We start from the raw sequence: 27,917 nt of genomic DNA on the forward strand, positions 1-27,917 counted from the left end.
CCACCCACTCCGCCGCTGGCGGCTAGGGGCACCCGCGGTCGCCTGTTGGTTGCAACAAGTTTCTGCGTCGGGGCCGAGGAGGCTGGCACTGCCCGCAGCGGCGCGGGCGCCCGGGCGGCGGCTGGAGCAGCACTCTCGCCCCTGTCCCCTGGGTCGCCTTGGCCCTCCTCCTGTTTGCACAGCTGGACGCCGCTGGGATCCTCCCGACTCCCGCCCGGGGGCTGGATGCTGCTCGCCCTGTGCCCAGATATCAGACCCCTGCCCCGCAGGGCCCCGCAGTTGGACCCGCCCCCGCGCTCCACCCAGGACGCTCTGGGGGCTCTGACACCCTCGTCCCGTCCCGCCTGAAGCTCGTCCGCTCGGGGTCGCCCGTTCCCCGCGCCCCTCCACCCCTCCTCGCGCGGGCCCGCCGGCCTGTCCCTGAGTCACTTCCCCCGCCATGCCCCGCCCGGCCCGCCTCCTGCCCTGGCTCCCGCCGCGCGCGGCCGCCTGCCCCGCGCCCTCACCCCGCTCCCGCCCCATCCGCGGATGCATCCCTTGCCCGTCCCCACCCAGGGCCGAGGGGGGCACCCGTGCTTTTGCACACGCCGGGGGGAAAGTCCCCGGGGTCACGCGGAGGCGTGTAGGGGAGCCTGTGACGCTCAGGCTTGTCCCCACACTTCCGCCTCCAGTCACGACTAGGGGGACCGTGGCAGAGGCGCCCGAAGCGCTCGCCGACCCCCCGCCTGGGCCACTCAGGCAGCAGGCGCGCACGCACGCACGCGATGCACACCAGTCCGGGTGCCGCCGGCTTCCCTGGCAGCCAGGTCACGTGGGCCCGGCGCGGGAAGCCGCGCGAGAGCAGCCCGCCGGGTGCGTGAGCGGGCGCTGGAGCGTGCTGTGCGCAGCGCGGGAGCCCGCCCCTCCCGCACGGAGAAGCCCGCCCGCCCGCCGCCGCGGCGGAGTCTGGGTAAGCAACGCGGCCCTGCCCCCGTGGGGCTGCTCCGGGCTCAGTCCCTCCCGCCGCGAACCGCCCCGGGCGGCGGCTGCAGCTGCACCGGTCGCGGGACAGATGCAAGTAGCCGGGGACAGGGGTGTTTTTGGTCCGTTGGAGATGTCAGTCAGGGCCCCGGAGGAAATTAGCAACGGCGAGCGAGTGCTGGGCGCGCGGCGCCTGGAGCCGCCCTTGGCTGTGGGCCGCCGCCGGGGCCTAACGCAGGCGGGATGGCGCGCGCGGGCTCTGCACAGCCTTGGAGTCCATCCCGCTGCGGGCCAGGTTCTGACCGGGCTCAGAAGTCTCGATCCGTCCGTGGCTGCTAGCTCCGAGTGACAGCGCCAGGCCTACGGCTCTAGCTAGTGGGCGGGTATCCTGTTCAGGCTGCTCAGCCATCACTGTCCCCTCCCCCATCCTGTTTGTGAGTACCTAGTTTCTAAGGCAGGTAGCCCCCAACCCTGATCAGTTATTTTTTTCCCCACGTGGTTTATTATAGCCAAATGCTTTTTTTTTTTTTTTTGAGTCTGCCCCCATCATCTCACCGCCTCCCTAGCACTAATTTGGAGAAATCAAGCCATTATCAGTTGCTTAGGAGACGCACAGCGCTGTACCTGGAACCTGATAGCTAGTGTTGTGTTTTATAAATTAGCTCCCGTATCCCTCTCAGGGATTGAATTTGGCGTTCTTGCTCTAGAGACTCGAGCAAGTCCTTTAAAAGCTGCAGAGCTGTTGATTGACAGGAGAAAAGCACATCTTGGAATCTGGGTTTTCAGAACTGAAAATTCAGGGCCTTAAGTAAAATGGAGTTCATCGCTCTTATTTCACAGAAGACACCGGACCTAAAGAGCATAGTGTTGCTTGATCAAGATGATCAAGGTGCAGCCCTTCCATGGTTAGGCTTTAGGGCTGCAGACAGTTTTTGTGGCAGGACGGCAGTGCTGGTTCATCCTGCTTCGGACAATGTGTCCCCCAGAAGTGACTGCACTTGGCTTGCAGGACTTCTCAGGTTGATTGGGAAGTTCGGCCTGGCTGTTGCGATGGCTCTAGAGAGTAGTAGATAAGTGTTTCTGGGTGAGTTGTACGGCCTATATAGTCCAGGCTAGTGTAGAACTGGTGATCGGTCCAGATGGTTCCTGGGTGCAGGGACTACAGGTGTGTGCCACCTTGTCTGACCACTGTTTCTTCTTTAGTTTATTTTAGGCAGCAGTCTTTCAACCGGGGTATGTTTTAGTTAAGATCAGATCAGTGAGCCAGACAGTGGGATAGACATGGAATATTTCAGGTGACTGGGGTGTAGTTAGGAAGTGGTGAAAATCTTGGACAGCAAGAAGAACCACACACACACGCACACACTGGACACTTGTGCCCAGCACTATAGTGACTGACTTTTTTTAAGCTATAAATGACCTGTTGTCGCTGTTTGTTTAGTTTTATATGTTAACCTTTGCCAGCTGATTTCATAGGTGAATTCCCTAAAAAGGTGGTATTGTCTCCGTGTTACACATGTTTTAAGCCTGCAGAAAGGAACCAGAGAGACACGTTCTGACTGTGGTGCCGGTTATTTGCAGAGGAATGTAAGCCTAGATCACTTATCTTCTAAGTCCAGTCAGTGCTCCATTGCGTTGTATCTTGCTCCCACTTCAAGCTGGGAAGGGGGATGAGGGAATTGCCTGTGGCTGCTTTATTGGCGCCTGTGGTTGCCCAGAGAGGCCAAGCAGGACTTTCAGCTGCCCTCTATGCCTCACAGAGTGGAGCTATGTACTTCCACCCTATCTCCTGAGGGGAATGCAAAGGAGCCAGGCTGTCTAGCTGGGGAGGAGGGGCCCAAGTGGCTTGGCAGTAAAATATCCTGACCATGGCTGTGCTGCTGGGAAGTGTTGCATAATGTCCCCCCCCCACACTGACCTACAGTGATTTATTCCTTGCTAGCTGTAGGTGGTGTTTGACCAATTGGTCCATTTTTGTAGTAACAGCTAGCCAAGCGTTGGAGGGCTGGATTATGGGAGATTTCCCTGAGAAGAACAGTACAGGTGTGCTTATCTTGATGATAAGTTCTGCACCACTTCCTGTGGCCCCTTTCTCCTTTTGCGTAGTTATTCCCCAGAGCATGTGAACCTGAGGCCTTTGAGAGAAGGCTGAAAAGAAAATATTGCTGCAGTTGGTCCGTACAGTACTAGCTATGGACTTAGATCCTTTGATCTCTACCATCTGTTACTCAGGTTCTTCAATCGATCCTTTTGCTCTTGGCTGTGCTTGTAGGTGACCCAGGTTTGGTTCCCAGCACCCATGTGGTGACTAACAGCCATCTGTAACTCCAGTTCCAGGGTTCCTTCTTCTGGTTTCCACAGGCTCCTACCACACATATAATTTACTTGAATCCATGCAAGTACATACTTAAAACATGTTTTGCCAGGACTGGGGCACATAAAAAGGTGGTGAACACCTTTTTAATCCCAGCACATGGGAAATAGAGGCAGGTGGATCTCTGTGAGTTCAAGGACAGCCTTGTCTACATAGTCAGTGCCAGGTCAGCCAGAGCTACATAATAGGCCCTGTCTCACTCACACCACCCCAAAAAAGTGGAGGAAAACGTATGTAAAGCTAATAAGCTAATATGTGTTATGATTGCTAGTTGATTTTGTTTATACTTGGTTATGTTCTGGGTATTAAACTGGCATCTTGTGAATGCTAATCAAAACCTCTACTACTGAGCTATATTTCTTCAATCCTTTGTTGGGCTTCTGTTTTCATTTTATTAAACAGTTTTCTTCTCTGTTAAAAAAAAATATTTAAGCCAGGCCGTGACGGCACATGCTGTCAATCCTAATACTCGAGAGGAAGAAGCAGGCGGAGCTCTGTGAACTTAAGACCAGCTTGGTCTACAGAGTGAGTTCCAGGACAGTCAAGCAGAGAAACCATGTCTTGAAAAACCAAACCAAAAAAAAAAAAAAAAAAAGCACAAAAAAAACCACCTTATTTAGGAAAAATGTTTTTATATTGATAACTTTTTAGAATTTTCCTAGTTCATTGCTTTCCTAGTTATAGATAAAGACCACGTTTTATTGTGAGACACCAGGCTTTTGAGCAGAGGATCTTTTAGCCTGTGCGGGCCCACGTGGGTAGTGTGCTCGTGGAGCTGTAACTCTCAGACAGGAAATGCTGCCGTCGGTGCACACAGAGGAAGTGCTGGTGTAGGGACACACAGATTCCGCAGTCGGAGGTCTGTTCTAGTTTTAGCATCTTTAACTTTCTCCTTTCTTTGGATACTTTGTTTTGTTCTGTTCGGAAGGGGTCTTTAATAAATCAAGAAAATCATATCCTTTTCTTTCTATATTAAGATTGTATTTCTAAGATCTGTTGGCTTGGTGCTTTATCAGGCACGTGTGCACACACACACCATGTTAAGAGATGAAAAGGCCGTTGTCTGCCTCAAACTGTCCTGGCGAAGCTTTCTAGAATGTAACTGTATCCTACACTATGTCGTCTCTAAGATTCTCTGTAAATTTGTGTAAGTAGATGTGTAGGGTTTATGGCAGGCTCTTATCTGAGACTCTATTTTCTGGCCTCAAACTCACAGATCCAACTGCCTCTGCCTCCAGAGGGATTAAAGGCGTGTGCCACCACCCGGCCATAGATACTTTAAAAAAAAATTGGAAATAGTGCTGTCTTTCCTTGTTTCTAACCATCCTACTGTTGCTTAGTTTAGATCGTTTCTGTTTCTTTTACTTGGGTGTGTATGTCTGGGTGTGTGCATCTAAGGTCTAAGGTGTCTTCCTCAGTTTATTCCCCTTATTTTTTGACTGTCTTTCATTGAACTTAAATGAGCTCACTGATTCATCTAAGCTGGCTAGCCAGTGAGCTCCAGAGATTTGCCTATCTACCACTAGAACACTCGGAATCCAGCTGTACATCGCTACACACATTTTAAAGAAATACTATTTTTAATTTTTATTATGTGTGTGTGAGGGGGTTCTACATGTGAATCCAGTCCCTTTAGGTAGCAAGTGTGAGATCCCCTGGAGCTGGCATTACTGGCAGTTGTAAGCTTCCTGGTGTGGGTGCTGGGAATCGAACTTGGATTGCTTTGGAAGAGCAGTACTGTCTTTTAACTGCTGAACCATCTCCCCAGGACTCACCAAACACATTTTTAATTTTTCAAAACGCTTTTTAAAATGTTTTGCGTGTAGCTGTTTTGCCTACAAATATATCTGTATACAAGTGTACTTGGTGCCTATTGAGGCCAGAAGACAGTGTTAGATCCTCTGTAACTGAAGTGACGACGGTTGTGAAACAGTGTGTGCGTGGGGAACTAAACTCACGTCCTCTAGAGAGGAACAAATGCTCTTAACCACTAAGCCATCTTTCCAGTACCACACGCACATTGTGTGCCGGGGTGCACCATGTAGACTTGTTGTTTAAAGAAAGAAGGCACTCCAAGGTGAAATTTTAATGGCATCAGGAAGGTCCAGCCTCCCTGAGGGACTGAACCCTAAACAGCCACACAAAGGTGTATTGATTGATTGTTACACAAGGTCCCTAATCTAATTTACATCTTACTAAAGGACAGTATCACATGCGCCCATAACTCTTGTCCTTTATTATATGTATCATTTGCAATACACAATAATATAGGAGCCTCATGTGGGCCAGAGGTGTCTTGTGACTCAAACTCATTGGCTGGCTGCAATGCCCCTTCAGCAAAACAATTCTGCTATCTTGGAGAACAATCGCTTTTTCACAAAGAGTCTCCAAGGTCGAAATACTTCTAAAAACCAGCTGTTCATTCTACTGTCCACCCCATACAGTGACTCTGCTAAGTTCTCAAGCATCCTGGGAATCTGAACCCAGGTCCTCATATTTGAGTGGCAGACACTTCACTATTTCCTCAAGTCCTCTGCTTGTTTTCTTTTTGAGATAGGTTTTCCTAAGCGCAGGCCTCAGACTTCCATGAGCTAGAATTGCAGGTGTGCACAATATGCATAACTTTCTTAAACTCCTAAAGCTTTTAGTTTAGAGTCACATTTCGAGTAATTGCTGGTATATATTTATCTAATATAATCGATATAATTCTTTGAAAACTTATGAAATAGTTTCAGTTTTCTTATTTTACTTATGTGTATGTACATGTTCCTATAAGTGTGTGCACTACATGTGTGAAATGCTCTTCAGGGTTTCCTTAGCTTCTTGTTCTTCTAAAGCAAAGGTTCTTACCTAAAGCGTCTGCTAGAATCTCCTGGGAAGTTTCTTTTTTAAAAAAGGCCTGCAGAGAGAGGTGTGTGTATGTGTGTGAGATGGCTCAGAAGGTGAAAGCATTTGCCAGACAGCCTGGGTTTGATCCTTAGAACCCCCATGGAAGGAGAAATGATTCTATTCTGACATCTACATACATGCTGTAACATGTGTGGGTTCGTACTCACAGATCATACACACAATAAAGATTTTAAAATTTATGTGTATGGGTGTTTAGCCTGCACATAGTATGTAGCATTTGCATAGTTCGTAGTCTGTAGCATTTGTATAGTGCCGATGGAGGCCAGAAGAAGGCACTGGCTCCCATTGGACTGGAGTTATGGATGGTTGTTAGCTGCTATATAAGTGCTGGAAATCAAACCCAGCTGAGCCATCTCTAATAATAATAATTTTAATTATTTATTTTTAAAACTTTGAGTGGTCTGAGGACAGCTCTCTGAAGCTAGTTCTCCTACCACCTTGTAGGATATGGGAATTGGGCACAGGTCATCACATCTGTGCACATAAGCCTCTATCTTCTGAGCAGTCTTCAATAAAATAGAATTAAAGTCTTAGAGCTCCGCACCAGCAATTCTTGGGTTATTTTGTGATAAGACTTCCCCATCTGTCCAGCTCTGCACAGCCTGTGCTGTGTAGTCAGTGATGGGTGCACTGTCCCAGGAGAAAATTATTTATGTACATTCTTTCATTCTTTTTGGGAATAATGGTTATGCTTATGATCCCACTGTTCAGAAACTTTAGGCAAGAGAGTATAGAGTTCAAGGTCAGCCTGGGCTACATAGTAAATCCCAGATCATTCTAGGCTACAGTGAGATCTTGTCTCACAATAAAGCCAGATGAGCTCATTCATTTCTTAAATAATCAAATGTCACACATCCACAATCATCTAAAAATGATTACTATTTTACAATTACCAAATTGCAATCAGTATAGAAAACCTTTTATCATGTAACTCTAGAGGTTTTTTTTTTTAACCTTTGTATTTATAGCCATGAGTAAGTAGCTCAGAAAAGCTTAGCATTCCTGCGCCAGCTTCCTATCTTTTAGTGGTGATTGATTATAAAGTCTGTTAAAGATTCTTGCAGCCTGAGTCGTATAGGTTATTCTGCCACTGCTGATTTGAGAGTACAATCCAAAAGAGATTTTTCTAAACAAAATAATGAATATCATGCTAACTGAGTTATCAGCAACCTAGTATACATAGTTTCATCATAGTTTAAACTAATCTGGAACTAATTTACTACACTCGAGAAAGTAAAGAAGGCTTTTATAATCTCAGAGCTACCAGTACTAAACCTGTTGTTTAATAAATATAACTTTGAGGGTGAGGAGAGTAATGTTTGGATGGGGAGGACTGGGGTGAATATTTGTATATATGTATGAATCCTCAGAATAAAATATTAAAAACACTAATTTCTTAATAAAAGTTTTTAAATGAGCCACTCTTTGCTTCTCAAAATAAATCAATAATGTTTATTTTTCTGTAATCTACTTTACATCTTTTTGCTTCCAAAAATCTTTTTTGTTAAATTTTTTAAAAGATAGACCCAAACCATCCAGCCTTGAACTCACTGTGTAGCCCTGGCTAACATTGAATTTGCAGCAATCCTCCTGCTTCAGCTTCACAAGCCCTGGGACTACAACTGTGTACTGTCAAGTCTGTCTGTTTACCAGTTTTTAAAAAATCCTTTTGTTTTTGTTTCTTTGAGACGGGGCTTCTTTGTGTAGCCCTGACTGCCCTAGAACTTAATTAGTAGACCAGACTGGCTTTGAACTCATAGAGCACTCATCCACCTGCTTCTGCCACCAGAATCCTGGGATTAAAGGCATGTGCCACCACCTGGCTTAGATTTTAAATTTTTTTTGTTATTTTATGCTGTGTCTCGGCGCCCCTTTGTGTGACTGAGGATTGAATTAACAGACGGATTAGTAGTGGAGGTTTCTGTTTTTATGACTTTGGTGACACAGTGACTGGCTAACACTGTGGTGACTTCTTGCTTGAAGAGAAAAGGGGTGGCAGAACAGAACATAGAGATGGAAAGTGAGGGGCTATCCAAGAAATGGTAGGTTGGAGTGATGTGTATGTACATAACTTTGAATCTTGTCACTGGAACTGACGTGTTCACAGGAACCTCCTAACAGCACACCTAAGGCCAAAACGTGGCTTTCAGTTGCTACCGACAATTGAGATAGACCTCGGGAGTGTTCGGTTCAGCCAAGTTAATTACTAAAATAAAAATTTCTCTCTGGAGGAGTATTACTGAATCTAGAGTCTCTTACATTAATCAGTTTATTTTACATGTATGGGTGCTCTACATATATGTGTGTTTATCATGTGCATGCCTGAAGCCCATGGAGTTAAGAAGAGGATGTCTGATGCCCTTGAACTGGCCTTTGAAAAGGTTGTGAAGGTTGTGTATTGCCATGTGGGTGCTGGGAACCGAATCCAAGTCTTTAGTTTTTAGAGATGGTTTCTCTGTACAACCGGGGCTGTCCTGGGACTTGCTCTGTAGACCAGGCTGACCTTGAACTCACAGAGATCCTCCTGCCTCTGCCTCCAAGTGCTGAGATTTAAGATGTACACCACCACTGCCCAATAAAGCCAAGTCTTTTACAAGAGCAGTAAGCACTTTAACCGCTGCTCCATCTCTCCAGCCCTAATCGTGGTTTTTAGGATATAAATAACTAGATGTGTGTCACATCAATAAAGATTGACCCCCACAGTGACACAAAAATTAGCAGGTCAAAAATGTAAAGCGAAGGTTGTAAGCAAGCAGGAAGACTTTGCAGTCCAGGGGGGGAAAAAAGGGATGACACCAGGCCTAGACTGAGGAATTCAGGCAAACGCACCCGAAGCTAGAGGAGGGGTAATGTGCTTGGAGAAAAGTAGGGCAAGAGTTAAAAAATTTTTTAGACCTGAAAAGAGATCTGAAATCTCATGGAGTAGGTTTAACCAACTAGACAAGACGGGCATCAGTGATTTTGAGTATAGGTTAATGGGAACCAAAGTAGAAATTATTGTGTATAAATTCCTTATACAGCTTAATTCTCTTTTAGTATTTCAGGTCCCTTTTCCCTTCCTGTATGAACCAAGTCATTTTGAGTTAGATGCTCAGCCCTCTATCCTGCCATCTCTGCTGTTGGAAAGAGATCCCTGCAGCTAACTCCCAGGTTAATCTGGGGCTGTCTTCTTTAGCTCTGCAGCTTCCTCAGTGCCCACCCTGACTGCTTCCCCTTCTGTTGCCTCTACTCTTTACTAAGAAAGTTGGCCTTGGCTGCTGGCTTGCACTTGGGAGGCCACATGCTCTCCTGGTCACCAGTGCTGCTTCCTCTCCCAAGGTTCTTGCCTTTTTCCTCACCTCTTTTGCTTTCTCTCCGTTCTGGTATTTTCCTGTTTTTTGTTTGTTTGTTTGTTTTGTTTTTGTTTTTTGAGGCAGTTTTTGTGTAGCCCTGGCTGTTCTAGAAGTAGCTCTGTAGACCAGGCTGGCCTTGAACTCACAAAGATCCTCTCGCCTCTGCCTCCTGAGTGCTGGGATTAAAAGTTTAACGGCCACCACTGGACCTCTATTTTGTTTTCTTGTATCCTTTCTGTTTTCCAAGGATTAATACTTGCCTTTGGGGGGGGGGGGGGCGGTAGAGAGTGAACCTGGGAGCTCATGCATGCTACAAGTCCTCTATCACCATCTAAAACCCTATTATTTTTTATTTTGGCACAAGAAAGGCCCAAGTTTTCCAAATTGCCCTTAAACTTATGTTCTGTCCCAGGCAAGCCTTGAATTTGTGACCTGCACACCCTGGCATCCAAGGTGGCTTTGATTACAGCATGCCTGTGCCACTAGGCCCAACTCATACTTAGCTTTTTAAGACTTTTTCCCCCCTCAATTTGGTTTCACCGTGTAGCTCCATACACATTTAGAAACTTCAGTCTTGTCATTTCAGAGGCTCTTTGGTCCCGCTCCTTCTAGAGCTGTCCCCGCTCATCACCAAACATTTCTACTTCCTGTTCCTGGAGCAGACACTCTGAACCCACTGCGGAGGAAACCTCTACTAAGCCAGTTCCTGTGGCTAGCTCTGCTGTCGTACCTCTGTATCGGCACCAAGAACATGGCAGTTACTCTGAAAATGTTTTCTGAGGAAATGCATGACATCTTCTAGTAGCCCAGCCTGGAGTTCTGAGACTCACCTTTAACTCGCAGTCTGTGGTTGGCTGCATCCGGTCTGCTGCCAAGTTGTGTCAGCTCTGGTGGATCCCTGGTGTTCTCCCTTTTTTCCACTGCCATTATGTGGTTCCTAGTTGGCTCCTGGACTGACGGACCTGGTGATGGTACTGTCTAGTGCAAGGTTCTCAACCTCCCTGGGGCTGTGACCCTTTAGTACAGTTCTCATGTTGTGGTGACCCCCAACCATAACATTATTTTCACTAATGCTTCATGGCTGTAATTTTGCTGCTGTTAAGAATTATAATGTAAATATCTGTGTTTTCTAATGGTCTTAGGTGACCCCTATGAAAGGGGCATTTGACCCCAAAAGGGTCATGACCTGTAGATTGAGAACTGTTGTGCTATTACTTAATGAACACTTACTATGGGTTACACCATTAAATTTATTCAGTCTCTTCCTTCCCCTACACCCCTTGATTAACAAAGTCTCACTGTGTAGCTCAGGCTGGCATTAAACTCCAAACCCTTCTGCCTCAGTTTCCCGAGTGCTTACAGGTGTGTGCCACCACACCTGCCTTCATATGACAACTCTCAGGAAGATATTGCCATTATCCCTAATCTGTAAGTGAAACTGAGGCCCAGGGAGTTGGGTGTCCTGTGAAGATCAGACTAGTGGCAGAGCTGACACTCTAAGTAGTTGGATTTCAGAGGCCCCGCTTTCAGTACTGTGCTCTTCCTGCCACAGCAGAGAGGGCGGCAGTGCTGCTCTACAGGAGCGTTCCAGACACAGCGGGGGCACCTTCGAGTACAACTGGGGGTGCTTATACTTGGATTCCCAGTGAGCTGAGCCTCTGTTATTTCCCCCTTTATATTGAATTGAATTCTTCTGATATCAAAATATCACACCCCTCCCAGTAATGTTATTCAGTTTTATCTGTCTGCCTGTTGAAGTAACACCAGTTTGAACATCGTAACTTTCATTGTGTTCTCTGTACTTATCTCCAACTTTTCTGGTGACACCACTCTTGTAATATGATTATTCTGTGTTTTATCTCCTTGTGTAGCCTGTATTCTTGACTTTAGCATTCATGACTTTATGTCATTTTTTTTTTCTGTCTGTAGCCTGGAATAGAACATGGTTTTGATTGTGTGTGTGTGTGTTTCAATGAGTACTGAGGAAGTGAAAAATTTAACTGTCACTCAGCCCATAAACCACAAGACCTTTACATTGTAGCTTTTTTGTACTGTTTCCCATTTCTGTCTGTATGGCTCCATAGCTGGTTTTGCCAGTGCACCATATATATAGGAAAAACTGGTGAAAAAGACCATGGTTCAAGAATTTGGTGGGGTTTTTGTGAAGCGTTTTTGTTTTGTTTTGTTTTTGACAGATGAGCTAAAGTATTACACCTTGAGCCATTTTATTGATTCTAAAGTGTTCTTATATGCTGGAACTTCAAATATAGGGCTTTAAAAAGGTCTCCGTGTAAATTGGTGATGTTTTAGAATCAAATGTAGGGTTGTAAGTAGTAACTTTGGTCAAATAACCCCTTAGAATAATACCCACAGTTTGCAGGGTTTTTTTTGTTTTGTTTTGTTTTGTTGTTTGGTTTTTTGCTTTTGTATTGGTGTTTTAGCCTACATGTATAAATGTGTGAGGGTGCTGGATCCTGGAGTTATAGACAGTTGTGAGCTGCCATATGGGTGCTGGAAATCAAACCCGGGTCCTCTAGAAGAGCAGTCAGTGCTCTTAACCGCTGAGCCATCTCTCCAGCCCCAACAGTTTTGTTTTTATTTTAGAGGATAGGCTCACGTTTCTGTGGCTTCTATTTAATTATTTCAATGATGCTGAAAGTTTTGGGTTTTTGTTTTGTTTTGTTTATGGCATGGGGAAAGACCAGCAAAATGGCTCAGCTTATAAAGACACTTGCTGTAGAAGTCTGGTGGCTTGAGTTTGAGCCCTAGAATTTCTCCCACATAGTAGAGAGCTAATTCCACAACACTGTGCTCTGACCGTCACATGGACACCCCTGATACTCATGCCCCCTGAAAATAGAGTAATAATAATAATAATAATAGTGAACTTTGAAGTGAGATGACTTAGCAGTAAGGATGCTTACTGACAAGTCTGACAAGCTGAGTTTGAACCCCTGGACCTACATGGTGGAATTAAAGTCCAGACTTCTGCAGACTGTCATCTTATTTCCACATGTGTATGGCATGCTTGTACCCAATACACACATACACATACACACAACAAATACATATTAAAATATTCTTGTAATTTATTTGGCATTGCATATGTGTATGCATGAGTGGGTACATGACATCTTTAGTGTGAAGGTCAAAAGCTGCAGTTAAGACATTTTGCAGAACATCTGGTTTGTTATGTCAGTGCTGGGATCTGAAATCCAATCTTATTGATTGAGCAGGAAGCACTGTTAACTGCTGAGCCATCTCTAGCCCCATAATAATTTAAAAATGTGGGGTGATAGAGGGTTAGAGTTTTGTTTTATTGGAAGATGAGTGGAGAGATTATTAAATAAATAGGGACTAAAGGTAATAAATGTGGAGTCTGGAAAGTTGGTCTCAGCAGTTAAGAGCACTTGTTACTTTGGCAGAGGATTTGGGCTCAGTTCCCAGCATCCACAGGATAACTTAAAATCATCTATAACTCCAGTTCCAGAGAATGCAGCACCCTCTTCTGACTTTTTTGTCACTGCATGTGATACACAGACATACATGCAGGCAAAACACATACACATAAAATAATTCTAATAGACACACACAGAAAGAGATTGCTTGTACTGCTCTTGCAAAGGACCCGAGTTCGAGTCCTAGCACCTACATGGAGTGACTCCCAGCTCCTGGGGGTTCCAAACCTCCAAGAGCATCTGCACTCATATCCAGTATCCACACGCAGACACATAGACACATAATTTGAAAGAAATAACATCTTGTTTAAAAGTAATATGAATATAGAGTTAAAAGAATCAAGCTGTGGAATTCCTGACATGTAACTGTTTGTGAAAAGTAGTATTCTTTGGCCAGGGATATATTAGTCCTGCCCAGGAAGAACATGATGATAGTCAAAAGCACTAAATTCAAGATGGTGCTTACCTCGGGAGGCAAGATAGGGGTAAGATAAGGATGTGCCAAGGGGTTTCTGTCGCATGTGTAATGATTACTTCCTGCCTTCATAGTAGGTGGGTAGGTCTTTTTTTATTTTTTGTTCTCTGTACTACTTGCTTATCCAAAATATTTCTAGTTTTAAGTTCAGGTAGCCTTTCACCCCTACTCCTTAATTCCTCTCCCAGAATTGTTCAGGAGTCAAAAGCCTACTGATTTAACTGAACCTTTCCAGTGATATATACATGGACAGGAATTACATTTATGTAAAACTACTTCTTCCATGTTTAAAAGTCCCTTTTACAGTTTTCTTCAGTTTTATACCTATGTCTTATAAATATATCTTAAAGATTATATTGTATCAGTATATAGTTTTTAATGAAAGTGACTCTTTGTCAGCAATATTATTAGCATTATGCTATATTTTAAACTTTATTTGCTAATGTATATATTGTTTTTGTTGTATATCATCTGTTTAGCCAACAGAAAATCCAAGTTTTTCCCTAATTCCTCTTTACAAATATTCCTCAAGCTTCCCGTGGAGGTTTTATCTGTAGTTCTTTTCTAGTTTGTAAGTCATGTTCCCTTTTAAGGAATGAATATGGGGGCCAGGTGGTGGTGGCTGATGCTTTTAATCCCAGCACTTGGGAGGCAGAGGCAGGCAGATCACTGAGTTCGAGGCCAGCCTGGTCTACAAGAGCTAGTTCCAGGACAAGCTCCAAAGCCACACAGAGAAACCCTGTTTCAACAAAACAAAACAAAACAAAACAAAGAATGGATATGGGGGAGGCAGATTTGGCTTCAGAGCTTGGGTTTGAATCCTCTGCTTCTGCCCCTGACTAGCAGTGTGGTCTTGGGTGTTGGTTCATTCAGTTCTTAATCTGTAAAGGGAATTTAGTATTCCTTTGCTTGTGAAGTTCTGTTAAGAATTGAATGGGAGCCAGGTGGTGGTGGTGTACACCTTTAATCTCAGCTGTAGTGGCATTTTATTTGTATTTTACTAAATAAAGCTTGCCTGAAGATCACAGAGTAGTAAAACAGCTCCACTGGTCAGCCTTACAGATCAGGTAATGGTAACACACAGTTTTAATCCCAGTCGCTACACTAGTTGCCACAGAAGCCGAGCAGTGCACGCCTTTAATCCTAGCCCTAGAGAGGAGTATAAAATTGGAGGAGACAGCTCTTAGACAGTCTCATTCTGAGATTCCTGGAGGCAGGAACGCCTTTTTCAGACTGAGGTCGAGGTAAGAGCCAGTGGCTGGCTGCTTTGCTTTTCAGGTCTTCATGTTGAACCCAGTTTCTCTCTCTTGAGTTTTTATTAATTGTGCTTCACCTATCACTCGGGAGGCAGAGGCAGGCGGATCCCTGAGTTCAAGGCCAGCCTGATCTATAGAATGAGTTTCAGGACAGTCTCCAAAGCTACAGAGAAAGCCTATCTTGAACCCCCCCCCTCCCCAAAATTGAATGGGTTAAAATGCCTAACACATGGGAAGTGTTGTAAAGTATTAGCTATTTTTTTTCCTATTTCTATTGTATTGTTGATTGCTCTCTTGCCTGATATTCATGCTGCTGCCAATCTCTTGCTGGATAACTCTGCCTTCCCCTACTGACCTCCTCAGGCCTTGGTTTCATATTTGGAATCTGCTTTTTTTTTTTTTCTTTTTTTTGAGACCGAGTTTCTCTGTAACTTTGGAGCCTGTCCTGGAAACTAACTCTTGTAGACCAGGCTGAACCCGAACTCACAGAGATCTGCCTGCCTCTGCCTCTGAGTGCTGGGATTAAAGGTAAGCACCACCACTGCCCGGCTGGAATCTGCTTTTTCAAAGCATGTTCTCCTAGTCCCTGGTGACACCCGTTGAACTACAGCTACCTTCTCCCTACAGCACCAGGCTGTTGGCATAGCTAAGGGGGAGGTGGTGGCAAAATATAGCCTCCCACCTGCCTAGAACTAACTTTGCTATGTCCTTGCTATTCAGAGACATAGTCACATAGTTTGTCTTGGCCAGAGCTTTCGTGCATATCCTTGTGCAGAGTTTTCCCTTAGGCTCCTTTGCCATACTCCATTTTCTTACCTGAAGAATCTGCATCCAGGTAGTGTCTGAGTCTAGCTGAGAGGAGGTCAGGTAGGCTCTTTCTCATGAGCTCCCAGGCCCCATATAAACTGGGGTATGGCTAAGTTCCACAGACACTTCATGATGGCAAGGAGGCCAGTGTCTCCTGAATGCCAGAGGATCTCCAAAGAAAACAGAGTTCTGGCCATCCAGCTAGAGAGAGAGCTTGGGCTCAGAACCAGGGAGGACGCCCTATTATTCCGAACACTTACAACTAACATTTGAGTAGCAGTTTCTATGACTACTGAGTTTTCACTAATTCTGAGCCACACATGGGTATCCTATTTCCATCTCGCCAAGGAAGAAACATCATTAGAAACAAGTGGTGACACGCCTTTGATCCCAGCACTTGGGAGGCAGAGGCAAGTGGATCTCTGTGAGTTCCAGGACAGCCAGAGCTGTTACACAGAGAAACACTGTCTTGAAAAACCAAAAAGGAAGGGAGGAAGGAAGGAAGAAAAGAAAATGAGAAGACTCAGAAGTAGAGGGCTTACCTGGTGCAGATGAGATCCTGGCCTCGTCTCCAGAACCTTGAGGGAAGTACGTGTGGGGCTTGCCTAGCATGGCCCTAGGTTTGATCAAATATATATTTTTATATACACAAAAGAAACGATTACATAGAAAAAGGGATGAGCATTTTTTTATTTCATGTGTCACTCAAGCAAAGCTACCTTCTTACGTGGTTTAAAAAAAAAAGAAGACCATGTCTTACAGTTCAGTGGAGTTTATCTCAGTTGTCATAATGGAAGGGGGTTGATGTTAGATAGGGTGTGAGGTTAACAGTGTTGACTCTTTTTATTTAAAATTAGGCCTTAATGCCCTAGGTTTGTGTGAACTGTAACTAGTTTTGTGTATAAATATATGTATGTGTAATAGATATTTATGTATAAGTATTTTTAGATATGTATAAACACATGTATACATCTGATTTTTCTCAGAGCCACAATGGATACTGCTAGCCATAGCCTTGTCCTTCTGCAGCAGCTGAACATGCAGCGAGAATTTGGTTTTCTGTGTGATTGCACAGTTGCTATTGGAGATGTTTACTTCAAAGCCCACAGAGCGGTACTTGCTGCCTTTTCCAACTATTTCAAGATGATATTTATTCATCAAACAAGGTAAGAATGTGCTCTTGTAAATGGGAAGAATTTCTAATATTGTGATACATGTCTTACTATAATATCATTTAAGGGACGGTTATGGGGTAGCTAATACAAAATTTTAATTATAATAACTTTATATATGAGTAATGGATCTCAGTGTGTAGTATCTATGGTAGAACGTATTAATGAAAACAAGTTTAACCAAAATTGATTAGGGCTTGGCCCAGCTAGGTGTGGTGGTGCAAGTCTTTAATCTTACCGCTTGGGAGGGACAAGCAAGTGGATCTCTGAATTTGAGGCCAACTTGCTACATAGTGAGTTCAGTCCAGCCAAGGCTACCTAATGAGACCCTATCTTGAAAAAAACATCCCAAACAAAAAAGGCTTAGCCAGTGCCCAAACATTAATCCTATAATGCTGCATACTCCACTGTTTTCCCGGTCTTAGAGAAAAGGCAGTTGAGCCTGAGCCGCTGAATGGCCTATCCAGGGCTAAACAGCCGATCAGTTGGGCACAGATGTAGCTCTGTCTGAAGCTAACCGTCTGTTGTAAGCGCCAGGCTATTGATTTCTAGCGCAGCAACACTGCATTGTCACAGCCTGCCATCACATTCCACACCACCAGCCAAACAAAGATCATGTGCTTCACATGTTTGTTTGGTTTGGTTTTTTTTTTTTTTGATCCTTTGCATTTTTTTAAATTTAGGTAACATGGGAATTCAAATTCTTAGCTCTGGGTAAAGATGAATTTTAGTCTAGTTTTAGTTCATCCTAAAACATTCCCATATTTATTTGTTTATTTATAAATTTGGAGATAGCATCTCACTAAGTTGCCCAGGCTGGCCTTAAACTCACTCAGTATCCCAGGAGGACCTTGAACTTGTGAACATCCTGCTTTGTTTTGTTTTGTTTTGGCTTTAGTCCACGTTGGCTAACTGACTCTATTGCTGTTAAGCCTAGAGGAAAGCAGAGGGCATGACAGAAAAGCTGCCCACTTCCTAGTAGGCAGGAAGAAAGCAGAAACAGTGCAGACAGAGAAGTAGCCCTGGAAGATATGTTCTTAGTAACTCTTCTTCCACCTGGCCCCATCTCCTAGTTTCTACCACCTACTAGTAATGCGTGGACTAAATACACTGATGAGGCCAGAGTCCTCATGACTCAGTCACTTCCTCAAGTTCCATCAGTTGGCTATCAAATCGGCACATGAGCCTTGAGGGAACAGTTCACATTCACATCCTAACACTCAGCTTTCTTGTCTGTTAAATGCTAGAATAGTGTACTTTCCTTTTGGGTATTGAAAGATTAAATGGATTAGTAAAATTAAATACTTAGAGCAGCCCGGTGTGGTGCACGCCTTTAATCCCAGCACTGGGGAGGTAGAGGCAGGCAGATCTCCCAGTTTGAGATCATCCTGGTCTACAGAACAAGTTCCAGGACAGCTAGGGCTAGAGAGAAACCATGTCTTGGGGGGAAAAATGCGTAGGAACAGAGATTTGCTGTTACTAATGTGGTGTCTAGCGTCAGGTGTATTCAGAGTGAAAGAGTTCTAGCAGGCCTGTTTTGAGACGTTTGGAACAGACTTTACAAATCTGAGCAGTCAGGAGCCCTTCAGGTGTTGCAGAGGAATAATATAAGATGTATTGCAATCAGAGGGGAAATGGCAAGGATCGAGGTTAGGTAGCTAATTGTAGCAATCCTAGCACTTTAGGTACAGAGACAGGAGGATCACTGAGTTTTAGGCCAGCCTGGGCTATATTGTAAGTGTCAGGCCTGAGCTACATAGTAAGACCCTGTCTCAAAAAATCAAAATGAAACAAAAGTGGTATAGAAACATTTATAGGTATGAAGCAAATGTGGTCACCAAGTCAACAGAGTAGATGAGGTGATGAGAAAGTGTGGCACAGTGCAGAGATGGGGTCAGAATGCTAGCCAGGTAATGGGAAGTCCTTTCTGCTAGAGGAGTTTTGTCTCTGCTGTGACACTGTAGATCACATTCACTCCTCAGCCTTTGAGCTGTGACTTGTGAGTTTAGAAGCAGTGAGCATCTGAATGAAGCCCCTGTTGTGAGCTAGGTGCTGTCCAAACACAGGCATTAGGAAAGGTGAGGCCTGCCCTATGCTGTCTTTGTGTTAAGCAGCTAAACTCCAGATAACAGAATTCTGAACTTATATCCCCAAAAATGCTTGTCACACAACATGCCAGTTAGTAGACAGCACAGGACAAAAAGAGTAAAACCTAAGAGAGGAAGCAGGGATCCCCAGATCCTGGGAATAGAGAAACTGGATTGCAATATGCTGAACCCCAGTGCATCCGACTCGGAGAATAAACATCTGTCCACTGATGCTGTCCACGCTTCTGTACATGCATGATTTCCTTAGCTGTTTCTACTCTAACTTTACAGAGCTTTACTCTGTTATTCTGTCTAGTAGCCAGATTGAGTCTGAGATTACTATAGTGTTTTTCAAAATTATACCTGTGTTCATTTATGATTTAAAGATTTAGAAGCCAGGGCTGGAGAGATGGCTCAGTGGTTAAGATTTAGAAGCCAAATAAACTTAGCATCATTTATGTCTTAAATTTTAACAATTTTATTAGATTCTTTTAAAAATATGAATACTTGGTTTGGTTTGGTTTGCTTTTGTTTGTTTGATTGTCATTTTGTTTGTTTGTTTATTTCTATGAGTGTTTTGCCTCCATGTTGTAGCAGGTCCTCTGCCAGAGCAGTTAATGCTCTTAACTGAGCCATCTCTCCAGCCCCTGGTTTTGGTTTTTGATGTAGGGTCTCATTATAATTAACAGTTTTAAATCATCCAACTTAATGGCAGTAATTACATTGATAACGTTATACCTGCAACTATCACTGTTTCCAAAGCCTTTTCATCACCCTAAACAGAAATACTGTACCTTTAAGTAGTAACTTTCCATTTTCCTTCAGCTGCCTGTAACTACCCCTTATCTAACTGTAGGTTTCCCCCACCCATATGTCTCTGTCCCTTGTATATGGTTGTTTGGCCTGCACGTATGTCTGTGCTCCAGTTGCATTCCTGATGCCCAGTAAGCCAGAAAAGGGCATTGGGTGCCCTGGAACGGGAGTTACAGACAATTGTGAGCCACATATGGGAGCTGGGAATGAAACCAGGTCTTCTGGAAGAACACCAATTTTTTCTTATTTTTTTTGTTCCGCTGAGCCATTTCTCCAGCCCAGTTCTGTCTCTTTAAATGTGTTTGTCTTAGATATTTCTTTTTCTTTCAGGTTGTTTTTTTTGTTTTGTCTTTCTTTCCTTCCTTCCTCCCTCCCTCCCTCCCTCCCTCCCTCCCTCCCTCCCTCCTTTCTTTCTTTCTTTCTTTCTTTCTTTCTTTCTTTCTTTCTTTCTTGAGACAGGGCTTCTTGTATCCTTGGCTATTGATGAGTGCTGGGATTTTGAAGGCATATGCCACCATGCCCAGCTTTGTTTTAGCTATTTCATGAACATGGTACCATACAATTTTTTAACATTTTTGTCTGACTTTTTTCATTTAGCTTTTTTTCAAGAGTTCAACCTTGTTATAACACACACCAGAATTTCCTTATTTTGTTATGGTAGAATAATATAACATTTTTTAAAGATTTATTTATTTTATGCATGAGTGCTGTATCAGCATGCCTAACTTTATGCCAGATGGAGCATCAAATCCCACTAGAGATGGTTGGGAGCCACCATGTGGTTGCTGGGAATTGAACTACTCTAGAAGAGTAGGTGATACTCTTAACCACTGAGTCCTATGACATTGTATTTACAGCCCCATTTCATTTATCCCTTTTTTCCCTCTTATTTTGAGGCAGAGTCTGTCTAGTAGCCTTGACTGTTCTGGAACCTACTTAGCTCAGGGCAGCCTCAAACTCAGAGACTCTCCTGCCTCTGTCTCCCCACTGCACGTGGCTGCATTTATCTTTTGATAGATATTTGTTTCCCGCTTTAGCTACTGTCAACAGTGCTGCTCTGAACACCACCGTAGAAGTGTCCTTTGGAGCCTCTGCGTTTAGTTCCTTTGATGTGTTCAGTGTAAAAGCAGAGCACCTGTTTTAGTCACTAGTTTCTGTCCTCTCACCTAGAACAGATGCTACTGCTTAGGAGTCTCTCAGGCACTAATCTGAGTGTCCATCTGTGTTTGCTGTGCTGGCCAGTAGACTGGATGCACAAAGGTTTGTGGATGGACCATAAAAGCAGTTAGGATCAGAAACTGATTTCTTGTTACTATAGTTCATCAAGGCAGATTGCCAGATTTAAACCTCGGGAAGAATTTGTCTTAACCTAAGATTGCTAGAAACCAAAAGGCCAACTAGGTTGTATTTCATTTCATTGGGTTTGTTTTTGTTTTAACAGTGAATGCATAAAAATACAACCAACTGACATCCAGCCTGATATATTCAGCTACTTGTTGCACATTATGTACACAGGAAAAGGGCCCAAACAGATGGTGGACCATAGTCGTTTGGAGGAAGGGATCCGATTTCTCCATGCAGACTACCTTTCCCACATTGCAACTGAAGTGAATCAAGTGTTCTCACCAGAGACTGTACAGACCTCAAATCTCTATGGTATTCAGATTTCAACAACCCAGAAAACAGCTGTCAAACAAGGGCTGGAGCTGAAAGAAACCCCTCCCAGTAGCAGTGGGAACAGAACTGCTGTCCAAGGTGACCACCCACAGCTGCAGCTCTCCCTTGCTATTGGGCTGGATGATGGGAGTGCAGAGCAGGAGAGGACCCGTCCTGCTGCCCAGGCCTTGGAGGAGCACCAGAAGCCCGCAGTGTCCATCAAACAGGAGAGATGTGATCCAGAGTCTGTGATCTCCCAAGGCCACTCCTCGTCCTCATCAGAAGTGACTGGCCCCTCTTTTACAGAAAACAGTATCAAAGTCCACTTATGCCATTACTGTGGGGAGCGTTTCGAATCCCGTGGTAACCTGAGACAGCACCTCCATACTCATGTGTCTGGATCTCTCCCATTTGGTGTCCCTGCTTCCATTTTGGAAAGTAATGACCTGGGTGAAGTGCATCCACTTAGTGACAGCAGTGATGCTCTTGACTGCCGGAGGCTTAGCTCCTTCATTGTCAAGGAGAACGAGCAGCAGCAGCCACCGCCCGAGCACTCAAGCCGGGGAACCGCCGAGCCTTTACAGATCAGTCAAGTGTCTGTGATCTCCAAAGACACAGAGCCAGTAGAATTAAACTGTAATTTTTCTTTTTCAAGAAAAAGGAAAATAAGCTGTACCATCTGTGGTCATAAATTTCTTCGAAAGAGCCAGTTACTGGAACACATGTATACACATAAAGGTAAATCTTACAGATATAACCGATGCCAAAGGTTTGGAAATTCACTGGCCCAGAGGTTTCAGCAGTATTGTGACAGCTGGCCCGATGTCCCCCTGAAAAGTTCTCGCTTGTCACAAGAACATTTAGACTTGCCTTGTGCCTTAGAGTCAGAGCTCACACAAGGAAGTGTGGATACCATCCTTGTCGAGTAGCAGCTTCTCCTTTAGAATTTTTATACCAGTCTTGGAAAAGATTCATACGCCGTTTTTAATTCATAAATTATTTACTTCCTCATGGTCTGTTGACTTAAAATAATCTGTCCCTGGCTTTGAGGTTGTACATACCAGTTCTTATTATAAGACATGGCTATTAAATGTAACTTTCCAATTATCCTATGAACTTTTCTATAAATTAAATGATAATTTGAAAATCAGAAGTTAATGTATAAACTTCAAAGTGACTGATTATTTATAAAATCTCTTGTTTTTCCAGGTTACAGAGTCAGTAAAATGAACTTGCATATGAAGCAGATGAGATCTGTTTTAAAGAATGTTTTAGAGACCGGGAGTGAAGCTCATCTGTAGAGGGCTTGCCTACATGTATGAGGCTCTAGGCTGAGTCTTCAGCGCACACATGTGTTCACAGACAAACACACTTCAAACCATCACTCTTGTCTCATGTTTCATATGAATTATGTCCTCATGAAAATGACTTTTAAATATTTTCTGACATATAGGAAATCAATAGTTATTTTAATGTATAGCTATATATTATAATGTATAAAAAGTTTGTTCTAAGACACGGCTATACCAAATCATGAGTAGTTTTAACTGTCTACTTCCTAGTACCCCAGTCTCTTACATGGCCTCTTATTTAATTAACATCAAGTATACCTCATTTTTAATAAAAATATTCCAGCTAGAAGAAAGGACTGGAGAAGCCAGTGCTAAGGAAGTCTTGGAAAGAAAAACCAGTCCATACATATGTCCAAGCACAGAGGCAGGCTCTGAACCATCCCTGGGCCGGTGAGCACAGCTACTGTGTCTTTACACACCCAAGGGCAGTTTCAGATTTCCATAGCAAGAGTTTTGCCTAGATTTAAAGAGAAAAATAAGATACAAGCCATCTCTCTAGCTTAATGCAGCAAAATTGTCTAGGCTGTCTGGGTTGGTGGTAATTTTCTGAAAGTCACTCTTACAGGTAATTTTGCAGTAGTGTGGCTTTCACTTCTTCTGTTAGTAAAACCAGTGAAGTAGATACATCCAGTGTTCCAGGTCTATTTAAAACCCACGCTGGCAGCTCTCCTTCTGTGGATATACTTAACTTCTCTTCTATAGTGGTGACTTAGAAACCTAAAACCCCAGAGAAATGGAGTTGATGGACTAAGTGATGGATTTACTGTACCTAAAAAATAGCCCATCAAATTTCATTGTGTTTGAAGTGTTTAAATTTGAAGGTCTGCACTCAAGGATAAGAAGGCAAGAAAGACTGCAGGACAGCCCTCCTCCTTCCCCTATCCTATTAAAGTCTAAGCTTCACAGACATTGGAAGAGCATCTGAGATGGACCTGACCCCTGCCCGCCCCCAAGTTTGGAAACAAGAGTCTTGGTATGTGTCCCAGGTTGGCCTTAAACTCTTGGGCACAGCAGTTTTCTGTTTCAGTTTGCCAAGTAGCCAGGACCTTGGGCATGTGCCATCGCACAGATATTTGAATACATCTAATAAATGTGATGCTTAGATTTTAGCCACATGCAAAGGCTGAGCTGCTCCTGCCCTGATAGAACACCTCTGAAGACATTTCTTAGAGGTTCTTCCCCCTGTCTGTGGGGAGCCTAGAGTAATCCAGCTAATTCTGAAACAAAAGTCCTTTCTGGGTAAACAATGAGTTCAGACAAATAACAAAGCAGTGGTTTCAGAGACAATGTTGCCTGCCTCTTGTCCCAGAACTCAGGAGGTTGATCTCTTGTGAGTTCAAGGCCAGCCTGGTTTGTAGAGTGAGTTGTAGACCAGTTAGCTACATAGTGAGACCCTGTTTCAAACAAACAAAAATCACACATGCAAACCACATACCAAACCAAAGTAGCAGTTTCCTTGTCTTTAGTTTTTGAGACATTCTTGCTACATGGCCCATTCTGACTTTGAACTCACCATCTTCCTCCCCTGCCTTCTTAGTGCTGGGATTATGGGCTGTACCACCAGCCAGGCTTCAGAGTGGTAACTTGAGAGCCAGGTGAAGAACCCCATTGGGTGTTGTCTTAAGGCAGCTGAATTTCTGATTTAGAGACTTAAGCCCCTGGGGTCAAGACCCATGTATAGAGAGCAAAATCTATTTAGAGGGGTTGGTTAAACAAGTATGCTGTTATGGGGGGATTACAATATAATGCTACCTTCAATGATTTAACCTTATAGAAACTCAAATACCAATTTAATATATTTTAAGCTATTTAGGATATATTTCCTACTTTTAATTTTTTTTAAGGATACAGTGTCATGTTTAGCCCAGGCTGGCCCCAAACACACTATATAGCTGAAGATGGTTTTAAACTCCTGATCTGCCTGCTCTTCCTCCAGGCATTGGCACTATAGTTGTGCCCCCCATGCCCAACTCTCCTTAGCCTTCTCAAATATAAAAGAACCTAACAATTTTCATTTTAATCTTTTCATCTTTTCTGTAATCTTTCTTGTGTACCAAGTCATTAGTCTTACACATGAGGCCCTTATATAGTTAAAGGGTCCGAATAGAGGCTTTCAGGGTAGGGGAGTGGGTACAGCAGCTCAAGACAGTCTAGAGAGATGCTGAAAAAGCTTACCTACAGCTGACGGCCATGTCAGACACTTCTACTTAAAGTGGAACTATGATGTGGGATTCCCCTCTGTAGGCTGTGAATATGTTTTATAAAAATGGGTTAATTCAAGATGTAAGAGCTAACTAGGAATACACTAGAGTCATTGGCCACACGGTGCTGTGATTAATATAGCTTTTGTGTGATTATTCGGCTCTGGGCAGCTGGGAAATGAACAAGCAGTCTCCGTTTACAGAACCGTATGCAGAAGAGTTAATAAACATATGTTAGTAAATGAAATGGAACCCTACCTAGAGTCTGGGGAGGTGGCTCAGCGAGTAAAGTCACCGCTGCTCACAGATTGGAAGCTGAGGTGAGAGCTAGGTATGGCGCCTGCCGTCCCAATGCTGGTGGGGAGCAGAGACAGGAAGACGGCAGATGCTCTCAGGCCAGCCCCACAGAAAGAAGCTCCAGCTTCCAAGAGACCCGTGTCTCAAAACCTGAGATAGAGAAGTTATTAGGAAAGATGTGTCACCAGTCTCTGGTCTCAACACATGCCTACACGTGTGCACACACCCACACACATGCATATCCCACACACACATACAGAATAAGTGGAAGTCTATGAGTTTGGAGAAAATATTAGTTCACCTGGTTCCTAATGCTCTTAAAGTTCTCTTGTCCCAAGAGATTCCTCTCATTTACAAAGCTCCTTTTAATACCAGGCCAAAAAGACAAAATGCTGGGTCTTGCTCATCTGTAACCCCAGCTGTCAGTAGACTGAGGCAGGAAGAGCAGGAAGAGCTACATGGTGAGACCCTAACTCAGTCCGCAATAATTGTTTTAGGAAGTGGAGAAATGTTAGTTTCATTTTATGGAAAAAGTTCCCTAAAGCTTGTTTTTACAGAGGCATGTAGTCAGTGGGATGGCATCTGCTGTCACTTTGTTTTGATTTTTAAAGATTTATTTATCTTTATGTTACATGGTATGTGTTGAGTGTTTTGCTTGCATGTGCTTCTGTGCACAGCATGTGTGCAGTGCCCGTGGAGGCCAGGAAAGGGCATCAGAGCCTCCGGAACTCAAGTGGGTGTGGGAACTGAGCCCAGGTTCTCCTCTAGGGCAGCAAGTGCCCTTAAACACTGAGTCATCTCTCCAGCCTGTTTTGGTTTTTTGAGGTGAGGTCTCACTGTATGGCCCATGCTGGCCCAGAACAGTCCCTTGTCAACCTCCTAAGGGCTGGGATGGCATACATGCACTGTCATGGGTAGTTTTGGTTTTGGTTTTTTAAGGACATGATTTGTCATTGTGAGGGAGGGGAAAAGTCTTCATATTTTAAAAGTTTTTTCAGGAAAACAGCTTTGCTCTTTACCACATCTGTAAAATGGAGATTTGTCTCTGTCTTAGCAGTGTGGTTTGTGTAATGGTTGCCGAGTTGAGCCAGGAATTGTCTGCTGGATGTACTTTGTTGCCTAATGTCGCCCTCTTGTGTTGAGGTAGATAATCTCTGCTGGCTAACATTTTGAAGGCACGGTGGGAAAAAAGCCCCAGTTCTTACCAACTGGCTCTGTGTTAAGCAGATATTTAATAGATCTCCACTTGGGCCAGCTTTAAACCCCCTCTTCTTCCCGGATCCTGCATCATGGTGTTTTCTGGAGAAAAGCAGAGACTGTCTCAGCATTTGTTCTTAGTGGGGGAGCCCAGTAAATACAGTCTGCCTTTTATACCAATGTTGTTGTTTTTACTGTATAGCCTTGAGATGGTTACTTCTCCTATTGACCTCCCAGATAAAGTGACACCCACCTCACAGGGATGCCGTCAGGCTTCGGACTAAAATTGTGTTAGTGCACTGATGAAAACCAACCTCTGAGGAAACTTCCATAGCTAGAGCCCTATTCAGTATTTCTCCCTGTAGATTCTAGAAAATGTTTGAAGCAGTCATGCACTACTTACTAGACAATTAGCTGAGGAAACTGTTTTTTACAAAAATACTCTGGAAATAGCAGTGTTACTTGAATTCTTACTCTACTGTTTACTCTTCGGCAAGGAAAAGGAGGATTAGCGTTGTTGGGAGTAAAATACACCACTTCAGCATTAATGAGACTTTCCCCCAAATACATTGTTTTCATAAAAAAAAAAACAAATAAAATGGAAAAAAAGTCCCATCGTTTCTTGGATGAAGATGGTCTAAACAGTAGACGGAGGAAAGAAGAGGAATGAGGACGCTACCTAGGAGCTCGCCAAGGTTCTGTGGAACACCGCGGAAGCTCCTGACGGTCGTGAAGAGCCAGGACAGACCCTGAAGCCTGTCTGCACAGGCAGTTCTTGATACGGAAACTCGGATTCCCGACGAAGGCTTGATAGGGGTTTTTGTGGGAACTGCGCTACAAGTCGGTCGTGCAGAGATCCTTTACAGTGTAACTTGTGTGTCTTCGTGTGCTTAGGCTTTTATCTGTGACATTTCTTTATGATGCGTTGTTAAATTCCTAGGAGTGAGCCCTGTAAATGCTTCTGTGCTGAACCACGTCTGTGTAATTGGTCTTTCTTTTAACTTGGTATGGCACCTGGCCCTAAATCTGGGTGTCTTAAATGCAAGTATCCCAAACTGACCCTCATCCTAGATTGGGAGAGTCCATTGTGCTTCAGAGTGTGCGTGTGTGTGTGCGTGTGCGTGTGTGTGTGTGTGTGCGCGCGCGCACATGAGCGCGACAACTGCCCTCAGCTCCCCTGCTGTGTACGAACCACAGTAGAACAGAATAGAAACTTAAATTACTCGAAAAGAAACTCCAGCCCGGCCTGGTGCCACACATCTCTTCCAGCACTCAGGAAGCTAAAGCAGTAAGACTGTGAGATCACGGCCAGGCTGATCTTATTTCTAAAAAAAAAAAAAAAAAAAAAAAAGAGTCTGAAGAGATGCCTTAGTAGTTAAGAGCACTGACTGCTCTTCTAGAGGATCCAGATTTGTACTGAGCCACCCTGTCAGGCATCTTAACTACAGGACGATCCAACACCCCTAATTTCCAAGGTACCTGTAATTATGTGTGCGCATACCCGTGCACAGAATTAAAAATAAGCCCCAAACAAACCTAAGAGCTTATAGAATTAAAAAGGCCTAATGAA

The 27,917-nt window shown here is 44.0% G+C and overlaps 1 protein-coding gene across 7 annotated transcripts; it reads left to right on the plus strand.

Annotated features, from left to right (window-relative positions):
• Nucleotides 1–811: 811 nt before the first annotated feature.
• On the plus strand, nt 812–27,318 carry Zbtb25 (zinc finger and BTB domain containing 25). Of its 7 annotated transcripts, XM_048415659.3 has the most exons (4): nt 1,424–2,125; nt 16,559–16,738; nt 21,086–22,038; nt 22,510–27,318. In XM_048415659.3, the coding sequence occupies exons 1-4, from the start codon at nt 2,100–2,102 to the stop codon at nt 22,599–22,601; spliced, it is 1,251 nt and encodes a 416-aa protein (XP_048271616.1). In that variant the 5' UTR covers nt 1,424–2,099; the 3' UTR covers nt 22,602–27,318. The 7 variants fall into 7 exon arrangements, with proteins under 7 accessions (XP_085553640.1, XP_085553641.1, XP_048271613.1 ...); XM_085697514.2 differs by lacking the exons at nt 1,424–2,125; nt 22,510–27,318 and adding an exon at nt 812–949 and having other exon boundaries at nt 21,086–22,453; XM_085697515.2 differs by lacking the exons at nt 1,424–2,125; nt 22,510–27,318 and adding an exon at nt 959–1,053 and having other exon boundaries at nt 21,086–22,453.
• The last annotated feature ends 599 nt before the right edge of the window (nt 27,319–27,917 follow it).

This window comes from Myodes glareolus, chromosome 11 (genome assembly GCF_982192425.1).
Source record: "Myodes glareolus chromosome 11, mMyoGla1.1, whole genome shotgun sequence".
Classification (NCBI taxonomy): domain Eukaryota; kingdom Metazoa; phylum Chordata; class Mammalia; order Rodentia; family Cricetidae; genus Myodes; species Myodes glareolus.